At 42.7% G+C, this 26,250-nt stretch overlaps 1 protein-coding gene across 1 annotated transcript in view; it reads left to right on the forward strand.

Moving 5' to 3' along the window:
* The first annotated feature begins 4,677 nt into the window (after nucleotides 1-4,677).
* DHX8 (DEAH-box helicase 8) overlaps nucleotides 4,678-26,250 on the forward strand; it is a 29,221-nt gene continuing 7,648 nt past the window's right edge. Inside the window, exons 1-18 of the mRNA XM_060136035.1 lie at nucleotides 4,678-4,894; nucleotides 9,269-9,354; nucleotides 9,856-9,928; nucleotides 10,344-10,429; nucleotides 11,116-11,225; nucleotides 11,613-11,954; nucleotides 12,334-12,478; nucleotides 12,572-12,775; nucleotides 13,468-13,555; nucleotides 15,352-15,449; nucleotides 16,408-16,555; nucleotides 17,587-17,768; nucleotides 18,946-19,140; nucleotides 19,446-19,631; nucleotides 19,757-19,967; nucleotides 20,521-20,702; nucleotides 22,932-23,072; nucleotides 25,895-26,050. Coding sequence (XP_059992018.1) covers nucleotides 4,747-4,894; nucleotides 9,269-9,354; nucleotides 9,856-9,928; nucleotides 10,344-10,429; nucleotides 11,116-11,225; nucleotides 11,613-11,954; nucleotides 12,334-12,478; nucleotides 12,572-12,775; nucleotides 13,468-13,555; nucleotides 15,352-15,449; nucleotides 16,408-16,555; nucleotides 17,587-17,768; nucleotides 18,946-19,140; nucleotides 19,446-19,631; nucleotides 19,757-19,967; nucleotides 20,521-20,702; nucleotides 22,932-23,072; nucleotides 25,895-26,050 — 2,781 coding nt within the window. The 5' untranslated portion in view covers nucleotides 4,678-4,746. The remainder of the gene's footprint in view (nucleotides 4,895-9,268; nucleotides 9,355-9,855; nucleotides 9,929-10,343; nucleotides 10,430-11,115; nucleotides 11,226-11,612; nucleotides 11,955-12,333; nucleotides 12,479-12,571; nucleotides 12,776-13,467; nucleotides 13,556-15,351; nucleotides 15,450-16,407; nucleotides 16,556-17,586; nucleotides 17,769-18,945; nucleotides 19,141-19,445; nucleotides 19,632-19,756; nucleotides 19,968-20,520; nucleotides 20,703-22,931; nucleotides 23,073-25,894; nucleotides 26,051-26,250) is intronic.

Raw genomic sequence — 26,250 nt, forward strand, 5'->3', positions numbered from 1 at the left:
ATTAACTAATAAATAAATATGTGAAAATTTCTTACCTTTTCCACAGACAATGAGGAGGTAGAGATGGGGGAATAAATTCTCTTAACAAGTTCACATCCTAAGGGTGTCTGGGTGTCTGATTTTTTTTTCTTCCCCTGACATTTTAAAGACAGCCCTGAAAGTGAGAGAGAAAAGAGGAAACTTAACTGTGACAAAAAAGGAAAAGTCTGTTAGGAAGGAATTTTTTTTGCCTAATAATATAAAACTTTGGAGAATTTAGAGCTCAAAGCATCCTTTGTTAATGATGGCAGGTTGACGGCCTAAGAGGAGGGGAAATTTTAGGTCAGGGACATTTGGGGCGAAACTGAGGCTGTGCTTGAGCATCGTAAGATAAGGCAGACAAATAAAGGATTGCAACAGGAGGAACGGCCCTCTGAGGTGGCCCTGGCCCCATCTGCCCCCTTCCCTCCCCTGAGCTGACCTCAGAGGACCAGAAGCAAGCATGCTTTGTTTTTTGTCTTCCAATCACCTGCCCTTATGTTTAGGCAGCAGACAGACCAGACTAATAAACACAGCTCTACCCCCAGTCACGCATATGGTATTAAGAACATTCTAGTTCTTCCTTGATGGTTTTCTACTGCCTTTCTGACCCCTAATGATCCTTTCTAGAACCTACCACAGTGCCTGTGCACGAAGTAGATGTTCAATACATGTTTGATGAATTGATTCAAATTTGGAGAAGAATTTGGGGGAAAAGAGTAAAAAATGAGGGGTGTTTCACTACTTCACTCTCTCTGGGGTCCTGTCCCTCTCAGCGAGAGCCTCGGATGAAAGGGCTCAGGCCGTTCCTACCAATGACTTTCGGTTGGTTCCCAGAGTCTCCGGTTGGGTCAGGGCCCCAGTGGAGCAGTGAAGTCGGTGCCATTTCTTTCTGAACTCTCCCTGCACTAATAACAATAACAGTTGAGTGGCAGTCACAGGCTTAGAAGCAAATCATTCTGATTTTGCCTTCCAGAGCAGAGCTGTTTCCCCTGAGGTCCCAGCAGAAAAAGTCAGGGCTCTCTTGGTTGCAGCAACACCATTTTTAAAAATTAATTAAATTAAGTTAATTAATAATTAATTTTTGGCTGCATTGGGTCTTCGTTGCTGCGCGCAGGCTTTCTCTAGTTGTAGCGAGTGGGGGCTACTCTTCGTTGTGGTGCGCGGGCTTCTCATTGCAGTGGCTTCTCTCTTTTTTTTAAACAAATTTATTTATTAATTTTTCAATTTTTGGCTGTTTTGGGTCTTCGTTGCTGCGTGTGGGCTTTCTCTAGTTGGGGCGAGTGGGAGCTACTTTTCATTGTGGTGCGTGGGCTTTTCATTGCGGTGGCTTCTCTTGTTGCAGAGCACAGGCTCTAGGCACACGGGCTTCAGCAGTTGTGGCACGCGGGCTCAGTAGTTGCGGCTTGCGGGCTCTAGAGCGCAGGCTCAGCCATTGCGACGCACAGGCTTAGCTGCTCTGAGGCATGTGGGATCTTCATGGACCAGGTATCAAACCCGTGTCCCCTGCATTGGCAGGCAGATTCTTAACCACTGTGCCACCAGGGAAGGCCTACCATTTTGTTTTGGTGACAGGAAGTCCTGTGGTTTTTCTCACCAACTTCCCTGAGGATGCCATTTTTCAGCTACACACACGTAGATTATTTCTGCTTTCCATCCATCCAATCTAGGGCTGCCAAGAGGTTCAAGACTTTCTTCTCTGCTTCCTACTTTCCCCCAAGCCCCAAGTTCTTACCCCAATGCCAGAAGCTGGGACCAGTCTCTGGGACAAAACAGAAATAATGTGGGAATTGTGGGTAGGGTTGAACACATACATCAATCTAGGAACAGGCATAAAAGCAAAGCCCTTGTTATTACAGGAGGGCAGTGGGAAATTATTTCTTATCCATCATGGGTGGTGGTAGTGATTAAGCATAAGCTATTTGTTTCAGTCTTTTATTTTATTTATTTATTTATTTATTTTGGCCACACCACATGGCATGTAGTATCTTAGTTCCCCGACCAGGGATGGAACCTGTACCCCCTGCAGTGGAAGCTTGGAGTCTTAACCACTGGACCACCAGGGAAGTCCCTCGATATTTTAAATATTGTTTTGTGAAGGTAGATTATTTAATGGGAACTATCAACAGCTGTATTAAAGGGGCCACATGGAGGCTGTCCAAGGAAAGCAATATAATAATAACAGGCAATTAATTACATCTGGTTTAATATTTAAAAACATATCCAAAGGACAATGAGAATGAATTCACTTTTTTTTTTTTTTTTTGGCTGTGCCGCTCCACTTGTCGGATCCTTGTTCTCCGACCAGGGATTGAACCCAGGCTCTCGGCAGTGAAAGTGCTGAATCCTAACAACTGGACTGCCAGGGAATTCCCAGAATGAATTCACTTTAAAAACTTATTTTAATTTTATTTTTTATTGAGGTATAGTTGATGTACATTATTATATGTTTCAGGTGTACAACATAGTGATTCACAATTTTTAGTGCTTATACTCCATTTATAGTTATTATAAAATATTGGCTATATTTCCTGTGCTCTAAATATATCCTTGTAAGAATGAACTCACTTTTTAAAAAAATTTTTTATTGGAGTATAGTTGATTTACAATGTTGTGTTAGTTTCAGGTGTACAGCAAAGAGAATCAATTATACATATACATATATCTGCTCTTTTTTAGATTCTTTTCTCATATAGGCCATTAAAAAGTATTGAGTAGAGTTCCCTGTGCTATACAGTGGGTCCTTACTAGTTATCAATTTTATAGTAGTGTGTATATGTCAATCCCAATCTCCCAATTTATCCCTCCCCGCCATGAACTCACTTTTGAACTGCATTTGGTCCAATGTCTTTCATGGGGAGAGAGAGGAGCATTCCACATGCATCTGTGTTTGGGCTGTCAATTTATCAGTATCTATGCATTTGTTGTTTTCCTCTGGCTTCAAAAAAAAAAAAAATCCCTTGGTATTACAGAATATATGTGTATTGAATAAAAAAACTTTGACTTCTGAAAACGTGTACTTAATGGCATATGCAAATAAAATGTAGTCAGTTTTGCTGTTAATATTTACTATTGAGATGTGTGTTCAATAATTCCCAAATAATTCAAAGAGTTCTTATGGTACTGCTACCAATACTACATGTTATAGTTCTATAGTGCTTTTTCCCACAGAGCTTTTAAAACAAAACAAACTCCACGTTTTTTCCCCATCCAGTTAAATATTGGAGGAAAGCAGAGCATTAATTTATATATATTTTGAAAGGCAAAGAAGCACAAAGAAAAGAATTCAATGGAATAAGCCCCAGGTATCGTAACTCCAGGCTGGCAAGTTGAGCTCACTGAATCAAGGGCAGGATTTTCCATCCCATTCATGGGGGAAAGGAGGAAGAGAAAGGGGGAGTGGGAGGAATGCAGAGGGTACAGTACTAATTCCTTAGGAACGTGGAAACATGGAGCTCTTGGAAGCAGTGAGAGCTACTGCTCTGGGGTTTTCTCCCTCTGCTATTCTTTAGTCCACGGTGAGATGTTGGAGGAACAGAGTTCAAAGGTGCAGCAGTGTAATGTAGCCTGAAGCCAGAAGCAAAAGGGTCTGATTTCATCCCTTTTGATCAGACAGCCACTCACTTGGGGGTGCCTCTGTTTCCTCATTCATCACGCAGAGCAGTGTAGTGTGGGAAAATCCTCACGTCTGTCACATAGGAAAAGGGGGCCTGAAGCAGAAGCTGGGAGACCTGAGCTTATCGACTTTGGGTTCACAGCACAGCTGATATTTGGGGGAACAAGTTCTGAGAGGACTGAGGGTATGAGCATCCAGAAAATCGGGGGTTGAGAAGTGGTTTTCACAAGAGCTGAGCCAGGTGGCTCTCTGGGGTCTCAGACTGAGGAGATCTACGCTTGACAGACTTTACGGTGACCATTGTCTCAGCTTTGGGATTATAGCAACTGCCATTTGTAGTGTGTTTACTACGAGTCAGGCTCCTTGTACAGTTATCTCATTTGATCATCACCTAAACCTAGTTAGAGCAACATCATCCCAGTTTACAGATGAGAAAACTAAGCCCCAAGAGATTAATTGGCCCAAGGTCACTCACCTAGATAGTGGAAGTATCAGTTTCTTCGTCTGTAAAATGAGTTAATGACAGAACTAGACTCCATCGCCTGCTGGTTTGTTACAGAATCGCTTGAGATAGTCATGACCCAAGCGGAAGCAAAGCCCCAGGAATATAGGGATCGGCTGTAAAGCGAATCTTGCCTTTTCCATATTTGAATTCGGGTACCTTTTTCAAGGCTTCTAAAGCGCGGTTCGTTGGGGTGGAGGGGAGTTCGATGGGGGGGGAGGTCGCGACCGCCTTTCCTCAGATCCCCTTGCGCAGGCCCCGGTCGCCCTCTGCCGACGTAGGGCGGAAGCGCGTGGAGAATGAACGTTTCCGAGCCTGAGAGCGGGCCAAGAACCTCGTTGGCCTGTAGAGGGCGCCTCCCTGTGTGCAGAGTAATCCACTCAGCCGTCCCTTCCTTAAGCACTTCCTGTCTGATCTCTATGGTCCATCCGATAACGCCAAGAGAAGCTCCTGGAGATACCAATTTACCGTAAACAAAATCGAAGTGCCCTGACCCGGAAGAGGAAGCTGGGGCGGGGCGGGAGTAACTCGGAAGGCCGGCAGTGAGGGGGCCCGGCGGGTACAGTAGCTCCGAAGGCTGGCAGTGAGGGGCGCGGGGCAAATCGTAGCCATGGCGGTGGCCGTGGCTACGGCGGCAGCCGTACCGGGAACAGAGCTGGGCCCCGCGGAAGAACTAGCCAAACTCGAGTATCTGTCTTTAGTGTCGAAGGTTTGCACTGAGCTGGACAATCACTTGGGGATCAACGACAAGGATCTGGGTGAGTCCGCGGAGGTCTCTGCGCCATCTGGGTTTGGGCTTGAGGGAAGGGGAAGGAGAAAGGGGATTGATGGACCGAGTGTGTGGGTCCGTGTGAGTCTATCTCTTTGTCAGAGACTTGGCCCAGGCAACCTGCGGCAGTGGCCTCCTCTTGAGAGCCCTCCGGGCCGAGCTGTTAGAAACCATTTCCCAGAGCTGTCGGTGAAACCTGGAGCGGCCATCGCTTTGGTTTTTTTTTTTCAGCCACAGACCATCAAACAGCGTTAACAGCAACAACGTAGAGCCCCATGATGATGATGATGATGTTCATGGCAGACACTTATTGGGTTCTCATTACATGCCAGATATTATGCTCAGCGTTTTACTTACATTATCTTATTTGGTTTTCATACCACTCTGTGAGATAGTATCTGTTTATAGTTTAAGAAAACAAGGCTCCAAGTAATTAAGTAACACCCCTCAAGATCACATATCAAATGTGAGCGAGCCTGGTCTGAATCCAGGTCTTTTGTAGTCTGTGGCTTTAACTGTGCTCATAACCATTCATGCTTATACTATCTCTCAAGCACCAATGTTTAGTGTCTGTCAAACATGAGACGTCTTGGGACAAACTGTATACAGGGAGAACCCAAACTGAGAAAATGGAAAAGACTGGGGTCCTACAGCTTAAGGCCACAGGCAGGTGGAGTCCTTATGAAAGCAGAGGGATGGATGGGGTCGAGAGCATGAGTGGAGGGATTTTTTGACAGGTACAGGGATGCTTCATCCATTTTAAAAGGAAGGAGGACAGAATATGGTTGTAGATGCAGATGGATTTAGGGACTGGTGGTAGGGAGATGAGGGAGAGAGTTCCAATGTGACTGTTCTGTTTTCTAAACGAAGATGAAGTCATCAATTGGAGGGATGGAAGGGAAGGGACACATGCATGACAAAGAGGGGTCAGGGAAGTTAGATGTGTGATCTTGGGTTAGATGTAATTTCTGTGAAGCTGTGTTTCTCATCTGTGAAATAGGTATGATACTGTGTTCTTCACAGGGTTAGTATATAGCACCTGTATATTTTAGTTCACTTTTCTCTTGCCTCCCATCAAGATGTACCTATCCTGTGTCATTTTTCCTCAGTCTTCTCTTTTAGATAATAATGAGGTGATATTCTCGTCAGTTTGCTATCTCTCTGGGTAATATGTTCCTTCATTCAGCAAACCTTTGTTGAGCTAGGGGCTTAAGAATACAGTAGAGAGCAAGGTAGATTCCCTTGGTCAGTGTGCTTACATTGTTTCTCTCTCTCTCTCTTTTGAACTACAGTGTACTAATGCCTTAGCCTCTTTTAGAGGAAACAAAAAGTTATTGAGACCAAAACTGCCTCGCCCCCACCTTCGAGGGCCACTTGCAAGTCCAAGTTGTCAGGTGCAATAGATCTGAGGTTCCACCGACGCCCTCCTTGGGTTTGATTAATTTACTGGAGTGGCTCACAGAACTCAGAGAAACGTTTTACTAACTGGTTTATTATATTTATTTATTCATTTATGGCTGCGTTGGGTCTTTTGTTGCTGCTCCTGGGCTTTCTCTAGTTGTGGCGAGCGGGGGCTACTCTTGGTTGTGGTGCGCGGGCTTCTCACTGCAGTGGCTTCTCTTGTTGTAGAGCATGGGCTCTAGAGCACATGGGCTTCAGTAGTTGTGGCACAAGGGCTCAGTAATTGTGGCTCGCAGGCTTCAGAGCGCAGGCTCAGTAGTTGTGGCGCACGGGTTTAGTTGCTCCACAGTATGTGGGATCTTCCCGGGCCAGGGATCGAACCTGTGTCCCCTGCATTGGCAGGCAGATTCTTATCCACTGTACCACCAGGGAAGTCCCTAACTGGTTTGTTATAAAAAGATATAACTCAGGAACAGCTAAATAGAAGGTATGTGGCAAGGAGAGAGGAGCTTCCATGCTCTCTGAGTGCCCCACACTTCCCGAATCTCCATGTTGTTCACCATCCTGGAAGCTGTCCAAACCCTGTCCTTTTGGGTGTTTATAGAGGCCTCACTGTATAGGCACAGTTGATTAAATCATTGGCCATTGATGACTGAACTCAATCTCCAGCCCCTCTCCCCTCCCCAGAGATCAGGTTGGGGCTGAAAGTTCCAGCCCTCTAATCTCCTGATTGGTTTCCCTGGCAACTAGCCCTCATCCTAGTTACCTAGGGGCTTTCCTAAGGTTATCTCAGGAACATAAAAAAAAGATAACTTACTCTCTGCACTTAGGAAATTCCAAGGGTTTTAGGAGCTCCATACCAGGAATGGAGACCAAATATGTATTTCTTCTTATAAATCACAGTATCACACTGTTAAACACAGAATTACAAAAACAGTAACATTAAAAATACTAATATTGGAAAAGTGTGATAAACAATATTGTTTTGATGAAACTAAATTGCCAGAGTTGGTTTTAATAACAAAAAGGTATATATTTACTTCTTTTGTGTTTTATTTGTTGACTTGATTCTTTTGATTTTGACCTTGATGTATTATCATTTAAATCAGTCTCATTGTTTTTCCTGTTTTCAACAATGAGCTTGTTTTTAATTACTGATCCAGTTTTTGGTACTTCAGTTAATTTAATGATGTCCTCATATAATTCTGAAAATTAAAAAACAAAATCCTCATTAATGACAGCTGCAGTATGAATATGCTGCTGGCTGCTTTAGGCTTGGCTCTTTTGAGCATTGTATGACTAGCACCATGTGACTTAGTTCTCCCTCCACATTTCTCTAAAGAATTTGGGCTCTGAAATCAGATTTCTGGATTCCAGCCCCGGCTCCACCAATTATTATTGGGTAATTCACTGTCTCGAAGCCTCAGTCTCCTCATGTGTAAAACAGGGACGATAATGGTACCTACCTGTGAGGGTCGTTGTGAGAACCATGGGGATAACCCATGTGAAACACTTAGCGTAGTGCCTGGCATGTAGTAGATGTTTGAAAAGTCTTAACCCCTGATGTTGTTATTAACTTGTTACTTAAAAAAAGCTGATGGCATCTGGCTTTCACTTAATGTCATAAAAAAGGTAAAGGCAAATTTCAGCATGGAAATGGTATGGTGTTACTAGTTTATAAGTTAGCTATCCAGATCTTCCATGTTATTATTATTTTTTAAGGATTAACATCCAAATGAAGGGAATTTGCTGGCGGTCCAGTGGTTAGGACTCCATGCTTTCACTGCGGAGGATACGGGTTCAATCCCTGGTTGGGGAACTAAGATCCCGTAAGCGGAGTGGTGCGGCAAAAAAAAAAAAAAAAAAAGAAATCCAAATGAAATCATTAAAATTTTCATGTGGAACTTACAGTGTGAGGCTTATTATCTCAGCCTATCATAATGCACTTTTCTCCTGAAAGTCTCGTAATTAATAAATAGTCTAGGGCTTTCCTGGTGGTGCAGTCCCCGATGCAGGGGACACGGGTTCGTGCCCCGGTCCGGGAAGATCCCACATGCCGCGGAGTGGCTGGCTCATGAGCCATGGCCACTGAGCCTGCGCGTCCGGAGCCTGTGCTTCGCAACGGGAGAGGCCACAACAGTGAGAGGCCTGCGTACCGCAAATAAAATAAATAAATAAATAGTTCTAATATTAGAAATTTCAACACGAAGCCAGTTTGTAGAGAAAAATCTGTGGGAGAGGGGCAAGTGAGTCTTTCACTGACTCTGATGTTGTACCATCCAGCAGCTGCCTGGCCCTCATATATAGATCAGGTGTGTCCTTTCAGAAACTGTAGAAAGCATCCTATTTGTGCTTGTGTCCATGTGTGCGTGCATGTACACATGCACATGGGCTCATGCTCTTGGACGTGGTTGCCTCTAGAATCTATATGGTGGAGTACATATCTAGCAGTTTCATGAAGAGAGTACAGTGATCTGGGACAAGGAGGTCTTCCTCCCTTAAATACACTCAAGGGCCTGATGTGCCATTTCTTGTTTTTTTTTTTTTTTTTTTTTTGCTAAATCTTTTTTTGGCTAATCTTGGTAGTCTAAATTCTTTCTTTACCCTTACTGAATGGTGGTCGTCGGTTTTTATGACTGTTGGATAACCCAACTGGTTTTATTTATTTGTTTATTTATTTATTTTTTGCCGTGCGCGGGCCTCCCACCGCTGTGGCCTCTCCCGCAACGGAGCACAGGCTCCGAACACGCAGGCCCAGTGGCTGTGGCCCACAGGCCCAGCCACTCCGTGGCACGTGGGATCCTCCTGGACCGGGGCACGAACCCGCGTCCCCTGCATTGGCAGGCGGACCCCCAACCACTGCGCCACCAGGGAAGCCCTGGTTTTATTTTTAACATACTTGAAACTGATTTCTTGCTCAAGTCTCCATTCGTCTTGTTGTAATCCCTTTTCTCATTTGCAGCTGAATTTGTGATCAGTCTTGCTGAGAAAAATACCACCTTTGATACTTTTAAGTCTTCACTGGTCAAAAATGGTGCAGAATTCACGGTATGTGTATGTAGAGAACCCTCTTTTGTTTCAATGTCACTGTTGGATTTAAATTTTGATAGTACATGCCAATCAAGTAAGCCATTAAGTGTGATGTTTTCATGCCACTAAGCAGTGGTAATGTAACCGAATTACCTGTGACACCTTTCTAGGAAAATGGGGCAGGATTTCCATTATTAAGTCCTTATGGGTGTTTACATTCTTGTTCTGTGAATCAGGAAGTGAAAAGCAAGAGTCTAGGTTTGAGAGGTAGTTCTAAACCATGGGAAATAAAATGGTTGATGGGAACTAAATTACTTCCCCCCAAAGAGTCCTAAATATTATCTTTCTCTGAGGCTATGTTACTAGGTTCGTGCCATATTAGGTTGACACTGTATGCTTCATTTGTCCCAGTTAGCTAAATTCAGGTGCATAACCACCCTTTTCTAAAGGACACCCCTTTTCTTAGTGTTTTTAAGCACTGATCCAGGAGCTGACAATTTTTGTTGTTTCTTTTCAAAGGATTCTCTTATTAGTAACTTGCTGCGTCTCATACAAACCATGCGGCCTCCAGCGAAGCCTTCCACAAGCAAAGGTGAGTAGAGCTCCTAGCCAAGCTTCATCTCCAGAATAGTTTAGATTGTAAGCGTCCTGTAAATTGTATTTATTTCCCTTGCAGCAGCTGCTGAGCAAGTAAATGTTCTAGTAAAATTTTCAAGTGACTTAAGACAAAATTAAAATGATAAGACATAACCAATCAAATGAATGCTGAATCATACTCCCCACTGCCACGCCACGATAGTTTGTTAAGGGTTTTGTAATCAGTGTTGTTGTTTTTTTTGTTTTTTGAAAATTGAATTACGTTATAGTAATGTATGTGAGTAATATGTAGAAAAATGTTCTGTTTTTAGTTTGATGCAAATCTAATGTTGAAGTTCTTTTGTTAACCACTAAGAGTATTAAATATATCTTTTTTTTTTTTAACCCCTTCTGCGCTTTAATGAAACAAGATCCAGTTGTTAAACCCAAAACTGAAAAAGAAAAGCTGAAGGAACTCTTTCCAGTCCTTTGCCAACCAGACAACCCTTCAGTTCGGGTACTGTTATCATGAGAGCATGAGGATGAGGGTGTCTGCTGTAACTGCATTTTCCCCCCTCCTCACCCCTTTTCTTTGTCTCATTAGTTATTAATTTTAAGTTTGTCTACACTGTAACATATTTTTCAAAGTGAAAGTGGTCACTCCCTGAGCACATACTGTTGTATAGAATAGTGTTAAAGGGTTCAGAGAACCATATTTTAGGGAAATGAGATTGGGAATTATGGAAAGCAGTGATTGGGGATCTGGAACAAGTATGAAACAACTTAAGGTTCTGGAACAGATGCCTGATGTGCGAAATTAGATTTTGACATCTAATTTTAGATGTCATTTAATTTTTCTGACATTTAATTTTTCTAATTTTAGAAAAAAATTTGACATCTGTTTTCTGTTTATAATCATCATTTTCATGCTTTCACGGGAGGGGTGATATCTAATTGCCTTCCATAGGCTTGTATTAAGGACAAGGGGGATTTGCCAAGTGTAGAAATGATTTCCAGGAACCTTTGCTCATACCTTCTTCCTCTCTCTCAAATTGTGTTGGAAATCTCTGTCCTCTCTGCTTCTTTACATAAGTGGTCAGAAATGTAGGGGGTGTTAGATTTGTAGATGTACCTGAAGTACAGATTCTTGAGTGACTTTTCTTGTCCCCTCTTCTCCTAACTTGGCTGCCTCTGCCCTTGTAGACCATGCTGGATGAGGATGATGTGAAAGTCGCTGTGGATGTCCTGAAAGAACTGGAGGCCTTGATGCCCAGCGCAGCAGGCCAGGAGAAGCACAGAGATGCTGAGCACCGGTTTGTCCCTAGCGTCCTGTCCTTTGGAAGTTTAGGATATGGTGATAGTTGAATTCTGGACCAGCCAAGCAAAATTTTGGGCAAGTTTACAGAATCTAGACTGGCCACGTACCATACTGTTGCATCTATTTTCATTGCTCCCTGTCGAGAATGTTTATGCAGCAAATGCTGAGGTGTTCAGAAGATAGAAATCCAGGTTGAAAGAGGATGAATATGTTTGTGGCCTCCTTTATTGGCCTGCAGGGATGTCATAGTTATTGAAACTCTGGTTCAGTTCAGCATTTAGTGGGTACCTGCCATGTACATGGCACTGTGCTGGGTGCTTGGGAAGGCAAAGATGGAATTGGGCTGGTTTCTTTCTCAGACAGGTATTTGTTGATTTGTTAGGGACAAGACAAAGAAGAAGAAGCGGAGCCGAGAGCGAGACCGCGAGCGAGACCGAGACCGCAATAGAGACCATAAGCGGAGACACCGGTCCCGCTCTCGATCACGTTCCCGGACCCGGGAGAGGAATAAGGGGAAGTCTAGATATCGGTCCAGGAGCAGAAGTCAGAGTCCCCCCAGAGACCGGAAAGACCGAGACAAGTATGGGGAGAGGAATCTGGACAGATGGCGGGATAAGCACGTGGACCGCCCTCCCCCAGAAGAGCCCGCCATCGGGGACGTTTACAATGGCAAAGTTACCAGCATCATGCAGTTTGGATGCTTTGTGCAGCTGGAGGGGCTAAGGTAATGGCTGGTACTCTGCTTTCACAGCACTGAAGGACAGAATTTCTTTTATCACGGGATTTTCACATTCTAAAAAATTACTGTATCAGATTGTTAGAAGTTGACTTTTTATTTGAAATGTCATAGAGCCATTTATTCCTTCCTCTGCCTTCGGGAGATCTGCCCTTTTGCTGGTTGAGACAGATGAGAATTTGTTGCCCCCTGGCCCCCAACTTTTTCTCTGGGAGGGTGGTAATCCTATTTTATTGTTTGGCCACCTTCTTGCAACTTTCCTCTTGAGTTTAAGACCACTTCCCTTTGTTCATTTCCAACAAGCGTGGAAATCGGTTGGGGAAAAAGTATTTTAGGCATGTTCTAGACGTGTGTGACTCTCCCTCAGGAAGCGGTGGGAAGGCCTGGTGCACATCTCTGAGCTCCGCCGGGAAGGCCGTGTGGCCAATGTGGCTGATGTGGTGAGCAAAGGCCAGAGGGTCAAGGTCAAAGTGCTGTCCTTCACTGGGACCAAGACCAGCTTGAGCATGAAGGTAGGTGAGATATCCAGCCGGTTTCCACAACTGATGGCCAGGGAAACATAAGAGGACAGCAGGTAGGCTATGTCCCTTGTTTTTGTGCCTTAGGATGTGGATCAAGAGACTGGAGAAGATCTAAACCCAAATCGACGACGGAATCTTGTTGGGGAGACCAACGAGGAGACCTCTATGAGGAATCCGGATAGACCCACCCACCTCTCCCTCGTCAGTGCCCCTGAAGTAGAGGACGACTCGCTGGAGCGCAAGCGCCTTACCCGCATTTCTGACCCGGAGAAGTGGGAGATCAAGCAGGTTGGGGCCATTTGCTCTTAACGGTCACGTAGTCATTCAGCAGGTAGCATGGTGTTTAGGAGTGCGGGCCCTGGAGCATGATGGCTTGGGTGACTTTAGGCCACTTGCTAGCTTGTGATCCTGAGCCAGGTTACACTACCTTTTTGTGCCTCCATGCCCCCATCTGTAAAACAGGGCCAGTGGTGACATTGTGGGGATTAAACGAGTTAGTAGAAGTGAAGCTCTTAGGTTAGTGCCTTCCTGTGTTATGTGTTATATAAATGTTCATTCTTGTTTTCATCATTAGTCAGTAAACATAAAAACGCTGTTGGCCAGGCCACTGTGCAGATGCTAGGGCTATGAGGACCTATCATGGTTCCTACCCTTGAGGATCTCTCCTCCAGGGGAGGAGATAGATTGAAACAAATAACTGGGAAGACTTACATGTTACATAATAAGGGGTGTGCAGAATGCTGTGGAGTCAAGGGAGGGAGCAGATAACACCCTGGGGATGAGACCGTTGAGCTGTGCTTTTGGGGGCATGTTGTCGTGCCCCCCTAGGGATGGGATATATGGTGTTCAAGGCCCTGCAGTCCTGGATCAGCAGAGGAAAAAACCTTGGTTTCCTACATGAAATCTCTGTATTAACTCTCCTACCAAAGAAGAGTTTTGATCTAGCAGGTGACAAATGCTTCCTTTTATCCTTTGGCTAGATGATTGCTGCCAATGTCCTTTCCAAAGAAGAGTTTCCAGACTTTGATGAAGAGACTGGCATTCTCCCTAAAGTGGATGATGAAGAAGGTGACCAGCCACTTAGATGGAGCAGGATGATGGGTTGGGAGGACAGTTGGCAAGTTGAGCCGTGGATAGGGTTTATTTGTAGTTTAACCCAGTGCTTAAACTCATTTGTTCCTTGGGTCTCACCACTCATCTCTCAAAGGAAAAGGGTCTCCTTACGATGGAAGCAAAAAACTTCATTTTTCTGATAAATGTGTATATATTGTTACACTTGTTGCTTATAATCAGTTTTTAGGATATAAAAAGTCATAATTGTATTTGCGGAGTGAATTTTTAGTAATTGTTCTGTAAACCCTGGATCCGCCTAGATTACCTCTGAGTTGCCCTGGAATAATTTTTGACTTAGCCCATAGGCAGTTTTTTAAAATGGTGAACTAAATTCCTTAATAAAGTGTATATAGTTTATATAACAATAACAAATGAACATCTGCGTATATAGTTATATAGTTTATATAACAATAACAAATGATCATCTGTGTACCTACCACCTAGTTAAGTAGAACTTTACCTACCAATACCTTTGAAACCCATACATGCCACTCTCTGATTAGATCTTCCTCCTTCCTCCTTTGGGCAACCACCATTCTAAATTTTGCGTTAATTATTTCCTATTTTCCTTTAGCGTTTTACTATCTACTATATATCTATCCCTAAACATTGTATTGTTCAGTTTGTCTGTTTTTGAACTTCTTTTTTTTTTTTTTGAGTCACCATCATTCTTTCCATATTTATCTATGTTGATTTTTTTAAAATTTATTTATTTATTTTTGGCTGTGTTGGGTCTTTGTTGCTGCGCACGGGCTTTCTCTAGTTGTGGCAAGTGGGGGCTACTCTTCGTTGCAGTGCGCAGGCTTCTCATTGCGGTGGCTTCTCTTGTTGTGGAGCATGGGCTCTAGGCACGTGGGCTTCAGTAGTTGTGGCATGCGGGCTCAGTAGTTGTGACTCACGGGTTCTCGAGCATAGGCTCAGTAGTTGTGGCACACAGGCTTAGTTGCTCCGTGGCATGTGGGATCTTCCTGGACCAGGGCTTGAACCTGTGTCCCCTGCATTGGCTGGTGGATTCTTAACCACTGTGCCACCAGGGAAGTCCCTCTATGTTGATTTCTATAGTTATTTTTCACTCGTTTTCATTGCTGTAGAGTTTTTCTGTATATAAATTTACCATTATTTACTCATTTTACTTTTTGATGGGCATATAGGCTGTCTTCTCGGTTTTTTTGTTTACCTTTATGAATAGTTCTGTTATGAAGTTCCTGTGTTTGTCTCTTAATTCACATATGCAAGACCGTCTCTTTTTCCTAAACATGTAGGAGGAGAATTTCTGGGTGGTAGGAAATGTGTGTATTCAACTTTACCAGGGAGTCCACATTGTTTTCTAAAGTTTTTGTACCAATTTACACTTCTACCATAAGTGTAAGTGAGTTTCTCCACATCCTTGTCAGCATTTGGTATTGTCCATTTGTCCAACTAAAATTTTTTTCCATAATCTATTGTGGGTTAGGAGTTATTCCATATGAAGTTGGATGGCAAATGCCTTAGTGCCATTTAGAGTGTCAGACAGCGTTTTTCCACAGGCTTAACTTCTTTTGAAGAAAGCTCTGATCAGTTCTTGGGCTGGGGCACAGATGCCCTAGAAATGGCTGGTGGAGGGGGAAACAGACACCTGCATTACAGTTTTGACCTTGGGAGATATCTTTGATAAAGATTGCTGATGCTTGTGGAAATGTATTGTTTTGGTGAAAACGATCAGTCATTTCTCTCTTTTTTTTTGGCTGATTCTTCTTTTGGGGGACTTTTAGATGAGGACCTTGAGATTGAACTGGTTGAGGAAGAGCCTCCATTCCTGAGAGGGCACACCAAGCAAAGCATGGACATGAGCCCCATCAAAATTGTCAAGGTGAGAAACACTGAGACTCTAACCTGGACGTGTCAAGTGAACTTCTTTTCCTAAAGCGGCAATTCAGTTTTTCAGAGCAGGTTACTAGATCTGAGTAAGCAGGATTCAGGCTACGGGAGGTAGTAGTGACTGCTGGTCGGGGTCCAGAATATTTTTGTTTTAGAGGAAGATTGACTTGGCTTTGTTGTTTTTGCCTTTTAAATTCTTATACTCTCATTTTAGTGTGTTTTGGGAGGAAGCAGAGGTAAATATGAGTGCTGGATCTACCATCACTGCGTTTGCCCAGGCTTTAGGGCTTTAGTCATTACCTTGCAGATTCAAGGGCAATTTTGAAGGGTTCACTTGAGCAATTGGGCCCCCCAGTAGAAAGCTTGTGACGTGCAGTGTGAGGAGAAGAATTCACTGAATAATTATAAAATTTTAGGTTTGGAAAAGGGTATCTTAAAGATCTCCCAGCCCAGCTGATGCTTGTAATCCGCCCATGTATCCTTCTTCAGTGTTCCTCCCACGTGGTCTTCTCATGTCTGCTTGACAATGTTGGTGAATTCACCAGCCCTTGAGGAGACCCATTCCATCCCCAGATGGATCTGATCAATAGTTCTTCTTTAGGTAGACCTGAATATGTTTTATTGAGGCATCTCACTGGTCTCAATTTTAGTTCTCAGGACCATACAGAAGAATTCTTATCCATTTCTTACATGTCCATTCTCTTGGGGTTCCCATCTTCAAGCCCCAAATCCCTAATTTCTTCAGTGATTTATCATTGTCCTTGTTCATTTTCTCTGAATATAGTACAGTTTATCCATTTCTTTCATGCAGTCTGGTGTGTTAATATGAACTTTCTTCTGGGTGGGCCTCTTTTTAGATTTGAGTGGCTTAACATCTGAATTTTATTTCCTGGATATTTAATGCATGCTGAGATCCCATTCTGATGTTGCTTTGTCCTCTGTTGCACTAGAACCCGGATGGTTCCCTCTCCCAAGCAGCAATGATGCAGAGTGCCCTCGCCAAAGAAAGGCGGGAACTCAAGCAGGCCCAGCGGGAAGCGGAGATGGATTCTATTCCCATGGGACTCAACAAACATTGGGTTGATCCTCTGCCTGATGGTAGGACTCTGGGAGGGGACTATGGACTTTTCAAAAAAAAAAAAATCTGAACTTTCACATACACAGGGAGAAGGCACTGCCAGTACATAACTAAAGATTTAGCCTTGGCTTTGGTGATTTAGTTTTTCCCTTCAGTTAGAGCACGTTTTTGGTTTGTTTTTTAAATGTTTTCGTAACCGTGGTCAAATCATTAGACTGGCTGTTTTCTTCTGAGTAACTTAAAAACTTTTATTCCAAAGATAATACAGCTTTGAAACTTCTCTTTTCATATAAATCTTTGTGTAGTAAATATTAACTGACTGCTGGATACAGTCATAACAAATACTTACTGTTTGTGTTAGGTACCTGGGTATACAACTGTGAAGGAAGCAGACAGGATCCCTGCTCTCTGAGGCTCACATTTTAGTGGGGAAAATGGATATTAACCAAATACTACCAAATTACTGACGAAATCACGATGAGTGCTACATAGATAAGAAGTACAGGTAGTATAGTTGGCTGTGGTGGGTCATTTCCCTGGGAAGGTGGAGACCCGAAGGATAAATAGGACTTAGTCTGTCAAAGGGGCTGGCGTGGGGATTGGGGAATATGTTCCAGGCTGAGGAATAGCCTGTGCTGAGGCTGTGATGTGGGAAAGAACTGTGTAGCTGGAATAGAGAGAATGATGGGCAGAGAGGTGGGGGGTGAGTTGTGGCTGCCAGGAATTTGGAGATGGCATTAGGAATTAGGGCTCAATCCTAAAGTTCACGGGGAAATGGTGCAAAGTTCTACTCAGGGAAGTGGCAAGATCAGAGTTGCATTTCCAAAGGATTATTGAGGGTGCCCTACAAAATGGATTGGATGGGGCAAGAGTAGACACATGTGGTGAATTAGGAGGCTTTTATAATAGTTCAGAGGAGAGAGATGGTGGCTTCAAGACAGAGATAGCAGAGAGGAGGGATGTACTGGAGAAATGTGATTTGTTGAGTGTGGGGGGAGAGGGCAGCGAGGTAGCATGAGGATGATACTAAGTCGCCTGTTTTCCTTTGCAGCGGAAGGCAGGCAGATTGCTGCCAACATGAGGGGTATTGGGATGATGCCCAATGACATTCCCGAGTGGAAGAAGCATGCCTTTGGGGGCAACAAAGCTTCTTATGGAAAAAAGACCCAGATGTCAATCATTGAACAGAGAGAGAGCCTGCCCATCTACAAACTGAAGGAGCAGCTGGTCCAGGTGAGAAGCCCTTTATGATGTGTTGGTGGGGAAGTCAGGGTGTTTTCTAAAAAGAGGATGACATGTTTTAATTGAAATTAGCACATTTGAAGTGGCTTTTCCGAAGGTGATAGGAAAAAAGCATTTCCAAGTACTTAAAAAATATGTATATGTTAGTCTACACATTTTTTTTTTTCCTATGAGGAAATAAATCTGTTTGAACTAGGGATCCCTAGAGCAAGTGGACAGAGTATTGTGTTGCACAGACAAATAGCTCTGGACAATAAGCATAATCGGGATGCTTGACTTGACATTGAGGCAAATCTTTGCTTCAGATACTTATTTCCATTTTCTGGAGATCTGATTTAAGACCACTAAACCTTCCTGAGGCAACTGAGTTCACTAGTTTCCAGGGAATCCTTTCAATGACATCTTATACATATACAATGAAGTACAAATATATACGAAAACACAGATATTATATGTTTTATATGAGCTGTATGTGTTTCTAAATGACAGCGTATTATATGTACTGCTCTGTGTTTAGCTTTTTCTCCTTAGTGATATAGCTCAGCATTGTTCCCTTTTTTTTTAAGGTGCTTTGTTATGTGGATGTGCTCTGGCTTATTTAACTAGTCCTGTGTTAATAGACATGTATAGGTTGATGGATGTCCTTTGCTGTTATAAACAGTGTAGAAATCAGGTGACTTTAGGGGGTAAAGTGACTTTATAGATTTGGGAATGGCAGTAGAAAGGAACATTGTATTTAACTTTTTTATTTACTACTGAATTCTTTAACCATGTTTGTGTAACACTTAAAAAATACATGTACGTATATAAAATATTAGGTCTATCTGGATAGTTATGCTTTTAGCATCATCTTTGTGTTTTTATGAACTTAAGGAAACCAATAAATTTAAAAAAATTTGAGTCAGTTAAAAAGAGAATTCTCATAAAGTTTAAAGTTTTTAATTTGTCATACATGCGATTAAAATAAGAAAGAGCATTGCTCATAGAAAATCACTGTTAGCATTTGTTTCTATGCGTCATTAAAAATAATTTAAGCTCCGATTGTCATCTTCCGTGTGTATACTACTGTTTCCCCTTCTCCTCCTTTAGTGTTAGAGCATAATCAGTTGCTTTACTCCAAAATGTGCGGCAGATTTTAATGACCGTGTTTATGTTTGGCTGTCCTCAGGCTGTCCATGACAATCAGATTCTGATTGTCATTGGAGAGACAGGGTCTGGGAAGACAACGCAGATCACCCAGTACCTGGCAGAGGCGGGCTACACTTCCAGGGGCAAGATTGGGTGTACGCAGCCCAGAAGAGTTGCGGCCATGTCAGTGGCCAAAAGAGTGTCAGAGGAGTTTGGTTGTTGCTTAGGCCAAGAGGTAAGTGGTTGGCGAAGCTATGCTGAAAATGCCTGAAGAAAGTGTAAAGGCCCAGATCTCTGTCTCTAAGATGGGAGCAATTCTACCTTTTTCAGGTTTCTCCTGAGAGAGAGGGTTCTCATGGTCATCACTGATCTGTTCAGGATCAAGTCCAAGGCAGATTTTACTTTGAGGGAATCATTGTACATCTTGGTCAAATTCTGTCTGTTAAGATTATGGGTAATAGCCTGGGCTAAAATCTTGCCTGGAGATTGCAAAAAGGAGAGGTTTGTGTCTTAAAGTTTTCAGCTTCTGTTCTGCTTTAGGTGGGCTACACCATTCGATTTGAGGACTGCACCAGCCCCGAAACAGTTATCAAGTACATGACGGACGGGATGTTGCTCCGAGAGTGCCTGATTGACCCCGACCTCACTCAGTATGCAATCATCATGTTGGACGAGGCGCATGAGAGAACAATTCACACTGATGTGCTCTTTGGATTGTTGAAAAAGGTAACTAGGTGCTCTTTGGTAACCTTTATTCTACCTGTTGGGAACTGAATTCTGGGAATTGGATTTGAGTACCTGTGCCTCTTTGGGCAATCCTTTTTCGTCAGCTACATTGCATTTCCCTTTAGACGGTTCAGAAACGGCAGGACATGAAGCTGATTGTCACCTCAGCCACCTTGGATGCGGTGAAGTTTTCTCAGTACTTCTATGAGGCTCCCATCTTCACCATCCCAGGTCGAACATACCCAGTAGAAATATTGTATACAAAGGAACCTGAAACCGATTATCTGGATGCCAGCTTGATCACTGTCATGCAGATCCACTTAACAGAGCCACCAGGTAGGGGGAAAGAGCATTTTTTCCTCTTAGACCAAGTCCTAATGTAGGTATTTTTGCTCATCTTTTAAAAAATGCCTTTTAGGGACTTCCCTGGCAGTCCAGTGGTTAGGACTCCACGCTTCCACTGCCGGGGGCCCGGGTTCAATCCTTAGTCGGGGAACTCAGATCCTGGAAGCCTCGTGATACGGCCAAAACAAACAAAAAAACCAAAAAAACCAAAAAAACCATCCTGTAGTTTAGATGTTTAAAAAATGCCTTTTAAGTATTGGTCTGTCTGTAAGTCTCAGGCTTACATGTTTGAAATGGTGGTGATGAAAATATAAATAATGGTGTGTAGGGTTTAAATGCATCTATTTAAATATAGACACAAATTTTAAAAAATTAAAAAAACCAAAAACAAACAAATGAATAAACATGGATAGATGAAAACCTCTTGATTTGTTAGAGGTCAGAATATGAGTGTGTTTTCCATCGTTTGGAGTTTGGTGAATGTCACTGTGGCCTTTGTATAGGGCACACACACAGAAAGTCAATGCTTCTGTTCTCCTCTTAGGTGATATCCTGGTCTTCCTGACTGGTCAGGAAGAGATCGATACTGCTTGTGAGATCCTGTATGAAAGAATGAAATCCCTGGGACCCGATGTTCCAGAGTTGATTATCCTTCCAGTGTACTCTGCTCTTCCCAGTGAGATGCAGACCCGAATCTTCGACCCAGCTCCACCTGGCAGCAGAAAGGTAACACAGGCTCTTGTGCTCTGAAACCATGTGCTGTATGCAGCTGCCCCTAACGGGGATTGCTTAAGGTGTATGTGAGTCTTGTTTATTATGTTTTAGAAAGTGGTCCAACCAGTTTGTTAAGGAATGAGGGTCTTATATGTGATCTTGCTCTTCTTCCTCTCTTTTCCTTCATTCGACAGATATTTTTTTGAGCATCTACCAGGCTTTGGGGTAGACACCAGGGCTGCAGTCTGAGGACAGGCTTCTATCTGCTGTGGGACATCCACCGGTAGACAGGCCTTTAACATATAGTGTGAACATGCTGCTGGTGTGCTGGATGCCCAGTGGGGGAGCACCCAACCCAGTGTTCTTACAGGAAGTGAGGATCTAAGCTAGTCCTGAAGAACACGTGGATGTTCATCTAGACGAGAAAGGCAGGAGAACATGCATTCTGAGTAGACAGAACAGGCTGTGATAGCCGAGGGGTGAGAGAGTGTGGCCATGTCAGGGAGCTGTGTAGTTCCAGCAGCTGGAATTGACTGTGAGTGTGTGTATTGAGGCAGTGGGAAAGGGGACAGATGGATTTTAAAATAATAGTTTTACTGAGATATAATTTACATACCATACAATTGTCCCTTTAAAGCATACAATTCAGTACACTTTAGTATGGTCACAGAATTTTTTTAGTATATTCACAGGATTGTGCAGCCATTAATTACCATTATTAATCATTAATCAATCACCATTTATCACTACTGTTAATTTTTAGAACAATTTCATCACCCCTCAAAGAAACCCTGCACGCTTTAGCAATCACCCCCCATCCACCCTCTGCTCAGCCCCTGGGAACCACTCATCCACTTTCTGTCTCTGGATTCTCCTATTCTGGACATTTCATCATTTCATATAAATGGAATCACATAACGTGTGGTCCTTGCGGACTAGCTTCTTTTACTTGTAGCATGTATAAACACTTCATTTCTTTTTATTGCTGAATAATATTCTGTTGTAGAACAGAGTGTACCACATTTTGTTTATTCATTCATCAGTTGATGGACATTTGGATTGTTTCCACATTTTAGCTATTACGAATAATGCTGGTATGAACATTTGTTTACAAGTTTTAGTGTGGACATGTGTTTTCATTTCTCTTGAGTATATACCTAGGAATGGAAGACAGATGGATTTTCTTTTTTAATTGAAATGTAGTTCATGTACAACATTATGTTAGTTTCAGGGGCACTACGAAGTGATTTGACATTTGCATATATTATGAAATGACCACCACAATGAATCTAGTAACCATCTGGAAGATAGAAGGATTTGAATAACATTAAAGAGTTAGAATGGTCAAGACATAGTGGATGCCTGGAGGTTTAGGGAAGGGCAGAGGGGAGAAGTCAGGAATGGCTACCAGTTTCTGGCTTGGGCAGCTGGATGGAAGATGGTGCTGAGGAGGGAAACGAGGAGGAGCAGGTTTGGTGGGAAGACAGTGATTCCTCCTCTGTTCTGTTCCTGGTGATGACACTTCTCTCCGGGAGGGCTTCTGCAGCTCTCTGGCAGGTAGAAGCGTTTCAGGGCCGGTAAGATGCTGGCATGGGGTGAGATGTTTTGGTGCCTCCTAACAATGATTTTTCTGAGCATTTGTGTTTTATTATCTGAACCTCTGGGTGGAAGAACAGTGGCAGTGCCAAGCTGAGACCAATAATCTTCTAGATCACATATACTGCTGCATACACACAAACTGAAATTCCTCTGCCGCCTTATAGTTCATTTCATGATCAGAAAAAAAATCTCCCTCTTGTTCCACATACACAAACAGCCCATTTTGTAGTCCAGACGTCCCCGTGGGGGAAGAAAAACCTCATTTTGCACTGGCACATGTGATGCCAGGAAATCTCTGCCTTCCCAGCCTGCTAGAAAATTAAAATTGTAGTAATCAACATTGGATCTAGAAAATGAGATATGTAACCATTTGCACCAAATGAAATTGGCTTTGATTGGCCACTGCTTTTTCCTACTCCACTTCCCTCAGGTACCACTCCCTCCCCAACCTAGCCCTTAAGATGAAGGCACCTCCCCTTCTGCCCATTTGAGGCCAAACTGAGGTTAAGTGCTCTCTAATCATCTAGAGAGAGGGAGAGCCACACAATCCCTTTGGGAAGGTGTCTGAGTTCAGAAGTCTCCTCTCACACCTCTGGGCTGAGCCTGGGCGGCTCAATCCAGCTGTGTCCTTCTTGCCTGCAGGTCGTGATTGCCACCAACATTGCGGAGACATCACTGACTATTGACGGCATTTACTATGTGGTGGACCCTGGATTCGTGAAGCAGAAAGTTTACAATTCTAAGACCGGGATCGACCAGCTCGTGGTAACTCCTATTTCTCAGGTATGGCAGCTTTTCTGAAAATCCTGGTTAGGGCTTTTCTGAAATTTTTTATGGTTTTGTATTTTGAATTTTATTGTTTTAAGATGCTGGCTGCTTTCTTGAGATAAGGGAGATTTTGTGTTGTTTGTTTTTAATCTCCAGAATTGTGTGTCAACATTAAAAAGCCCCATAAAACTGGAACTTAAAAAAAAAAAGAAATTGAATCCTAGCACCCTAGATGATCTAATATAAGTGGTAAGAACATATATGTTAAAGTATTGGACTTATTAGCCACAGATATCTGAGATAGTAATAATTCATGAGATGATAATATGTTTCTTCGGTAATTATGGAATAATTTCCTACCTAAATTATATTTAAAGATGAATAGCCTGATCATCCCTTTTGAAGGCAGTTTGGCCACAATGTTTCCGAAATGTAAAAGTTCATTTCTTTAACCTAACAGTTCCGCTTCTAGAAGTATATCTGAAAGTTAGAAATGATTGAACACATATCCAAAGGTAACGGAAAAGGATGTTCACTGAAGCATTGTTTATATTGGAGGGAACCTGGAAAAATTCTAAATGAGCTCCAAAAGGGAAGTAGTTTAATAAAATATGGTAAATTCATTCCATAGAATGTTATGTGACATTAACATGGTGGTGTGTGTCTATATTTAATGGCATAAGCATATAACTCTGGTATATCGTTTGAAAAAAGTGAGCTACAAAATAGCATGAGTAGTATAATCCAGTTTTTGTTTAAAAATGTGTGTGCTTGTGCACAGTGTATGTAAACGTGCCTGCGACTGAAAGCATGTTGGCGAAATGTTAGCCAGGGTTATTTCTTGGTGGTGCTGCTGGTTACTGTGCTGATGGGTAAAGCACATTTTCTTCCCTGTACTCTTATATATTGTCCTTTTTTTAAAAAAATTTTTTTATAGGGGTATAGTTGTTTTACAATGTTGTGTTAGTTTCTACTGTACAGCAAAGTGAAGAAGAGTTCCCTGTGCTATACAGCAGGTTCTTATTAGTTATCTATTTTATATATATTGTCTTAATATTCTGTAAGAGGTATGTATTACTTTCATCATTTATAATACCATAAGGCTGTTTTCATTTTGAAACTTCCGTAATAATAGCTAAGACTTGCAGGGTACTTCCTAAGTGCCAGGCACTGTCCCAGCTACTTTCACATACATGAACTCATTGTATTCTCAGTTGATCCTTTGTTGTAGATGTTATTATTATCCTCATTTCACAAATGAGACTGACAACCAGAGGGGTTATGTGACTTGCCTGTTACACAGCTGGTGGAGCCAGGATTTAAACCAGGGCAGTCTGACCCCAGCATGTGTACTCTGTACAGTTCTCCTGGGGGTGATACGTGCAACTCGCAGTGATGGAGAAATTATTTATTATTATCTGCTCTCCCTGATTTGGAGAGACACCTGTAGAATGCTGTGGAGTCTGCCACGGTGTGTGATTGCTGCCTGCCTTTGAGTGGGTAGTGACCTTTCATACTCCATCCTTTGGTTTGGAGCTGGCATAGGAATTTCTAAGTCCTGATACTATTTATAAGACAGATGGTTTTGTCAGAAAACAGCCCTCTTCAGATTGCTATTCACTGTTTCCTAGCAACCTAGGGCTAACCTACATTTTTTTTTTTAATTTCAAAAATTAGCGCCCTTCTCCCAGGGCGAAATCACATTACATTATTTTGGGAGTTACCCATAGTCCTACTACCACCAATCACTGTCATCATTTTGATGTTTTTCTTGCCCATCTTTTTTCATGTTTGTTTCAGGTTGCAATTCTAGTAGTGTAGTAAGTATGCGGTTTTTAATTAAGTATTTAATTTTCCTGATTATTAAGGTGATATATGTTCATTGTTGGATATTTGATAAAGAAAATAGAACTCATCTACAAGCCTACCATTAGAATTAGACACAGTTAACATTTTAAGGTATTTTTTCCCTAGTTTTTTACTTCTGGTAGTTTGTATATTTGCATTAAGATTAAAAAACAAATAAAATTAGTATTACATTGTTTGGCAACTTGCTTTTTCACCTCTGTGAGTGAACATTTCCTCCTGTCATTGAGCATCTCAAACCGAATTTTTAAAACAGCTGCAGACTCATTCACTGGTATGATTAACATTATATTTACTCAGTTCACTTACATTTGGTCATCACTGTGGAGGGTGGGTTTTGTCATTTTGTTTTATGCTTTCTCATTTGATGTGCCACACTATTTTGTGTTTTTTTAAATATTTTTAATTTTATTTTATTTTTTGCCTGTGTTGGGTCTTCATTGCTGCGCGAGGGCTTTCTCTAGTTGCAGCGAGCGGGGGCTACTCTTCGTTGTGGTGCATGTGCTTCTCATTGCAGTGGCTTCTCTTGTTGCAGAGCACAGGCTCTAGGCGCATGGGCTCAGTAGTTGTGGTGCTCGGGCTTAGTTGCTCCACGGCATGTGGGATCTTCCCAGACTAGGGATCGAACCCGTGTCCCCTGCATTGGCAGGTGGATTCTTAACCACTGCGCCACCAAGGAAGCCCCTGCCACACTATTTTGAAGGTATATTTCTGTGATCTTTACCATATTTCTTCTATTCACTTGCTTGTATTTGGCCTCACTTGAACAAACTTTCCTGAAATGCTGAGTGTTGGAGAGGGGATGATAAGAGCGTTGGTAGGTAGTCTTGGAAATGACCCTAAAGGAAGTGAAATAAACCCCATTTTAGGTTTTGCCTGTTGCTGAGTGCCCCTCTTTTAACAGATTTCCTGGGTAAAGCTGTTAAGCAATGTTTAACAGATATGTTACTTTTATATGCCCACTCCTCTAGGCTCAGGCAAAGCAACGCGCTGGCAGAGCTGGGAGAACAGGCCCAGGAAAGTGTTACAGGCTGTACACAGAACGCGCCTACCGAGATGAAATGCTGACCACCAACGTGCCGGAAATCCAGAGAACCAACTTAGCAAGCACAGTGCTCTCACTCAAGGTAGAAATCACTGTCTTGTTAGAATGCTTTGGTAGAACAGTCCAATCCTATGGCCTTAGTAAATGAATCTCAGTTTTATGAACCTTGTTAAATACTTCAGTAACCTCATGGAACCAGTCCCTTTGAGTGGAATGCAAACGGCTGTGATAACAGCCTCTCTACTGCGGGGCTGGGGCTAAATTGGCATGTGTGCTGTGACA

The sequence above is a fragment of the Lagenorhynchus albirostris genome, chromosome 20, assembly GCF_949774975.1.
Source record: "Lagenorhynchus albirostris chromosome 20, mLagAlb1.1, whole genome shotgun sequence".
NCBI lineage: Eukaryota > Metazoa > Chordata > Mammalia > Artiodactyla > Delphinidae > Lagenorhynchus > Lagenorhynchus albirostris.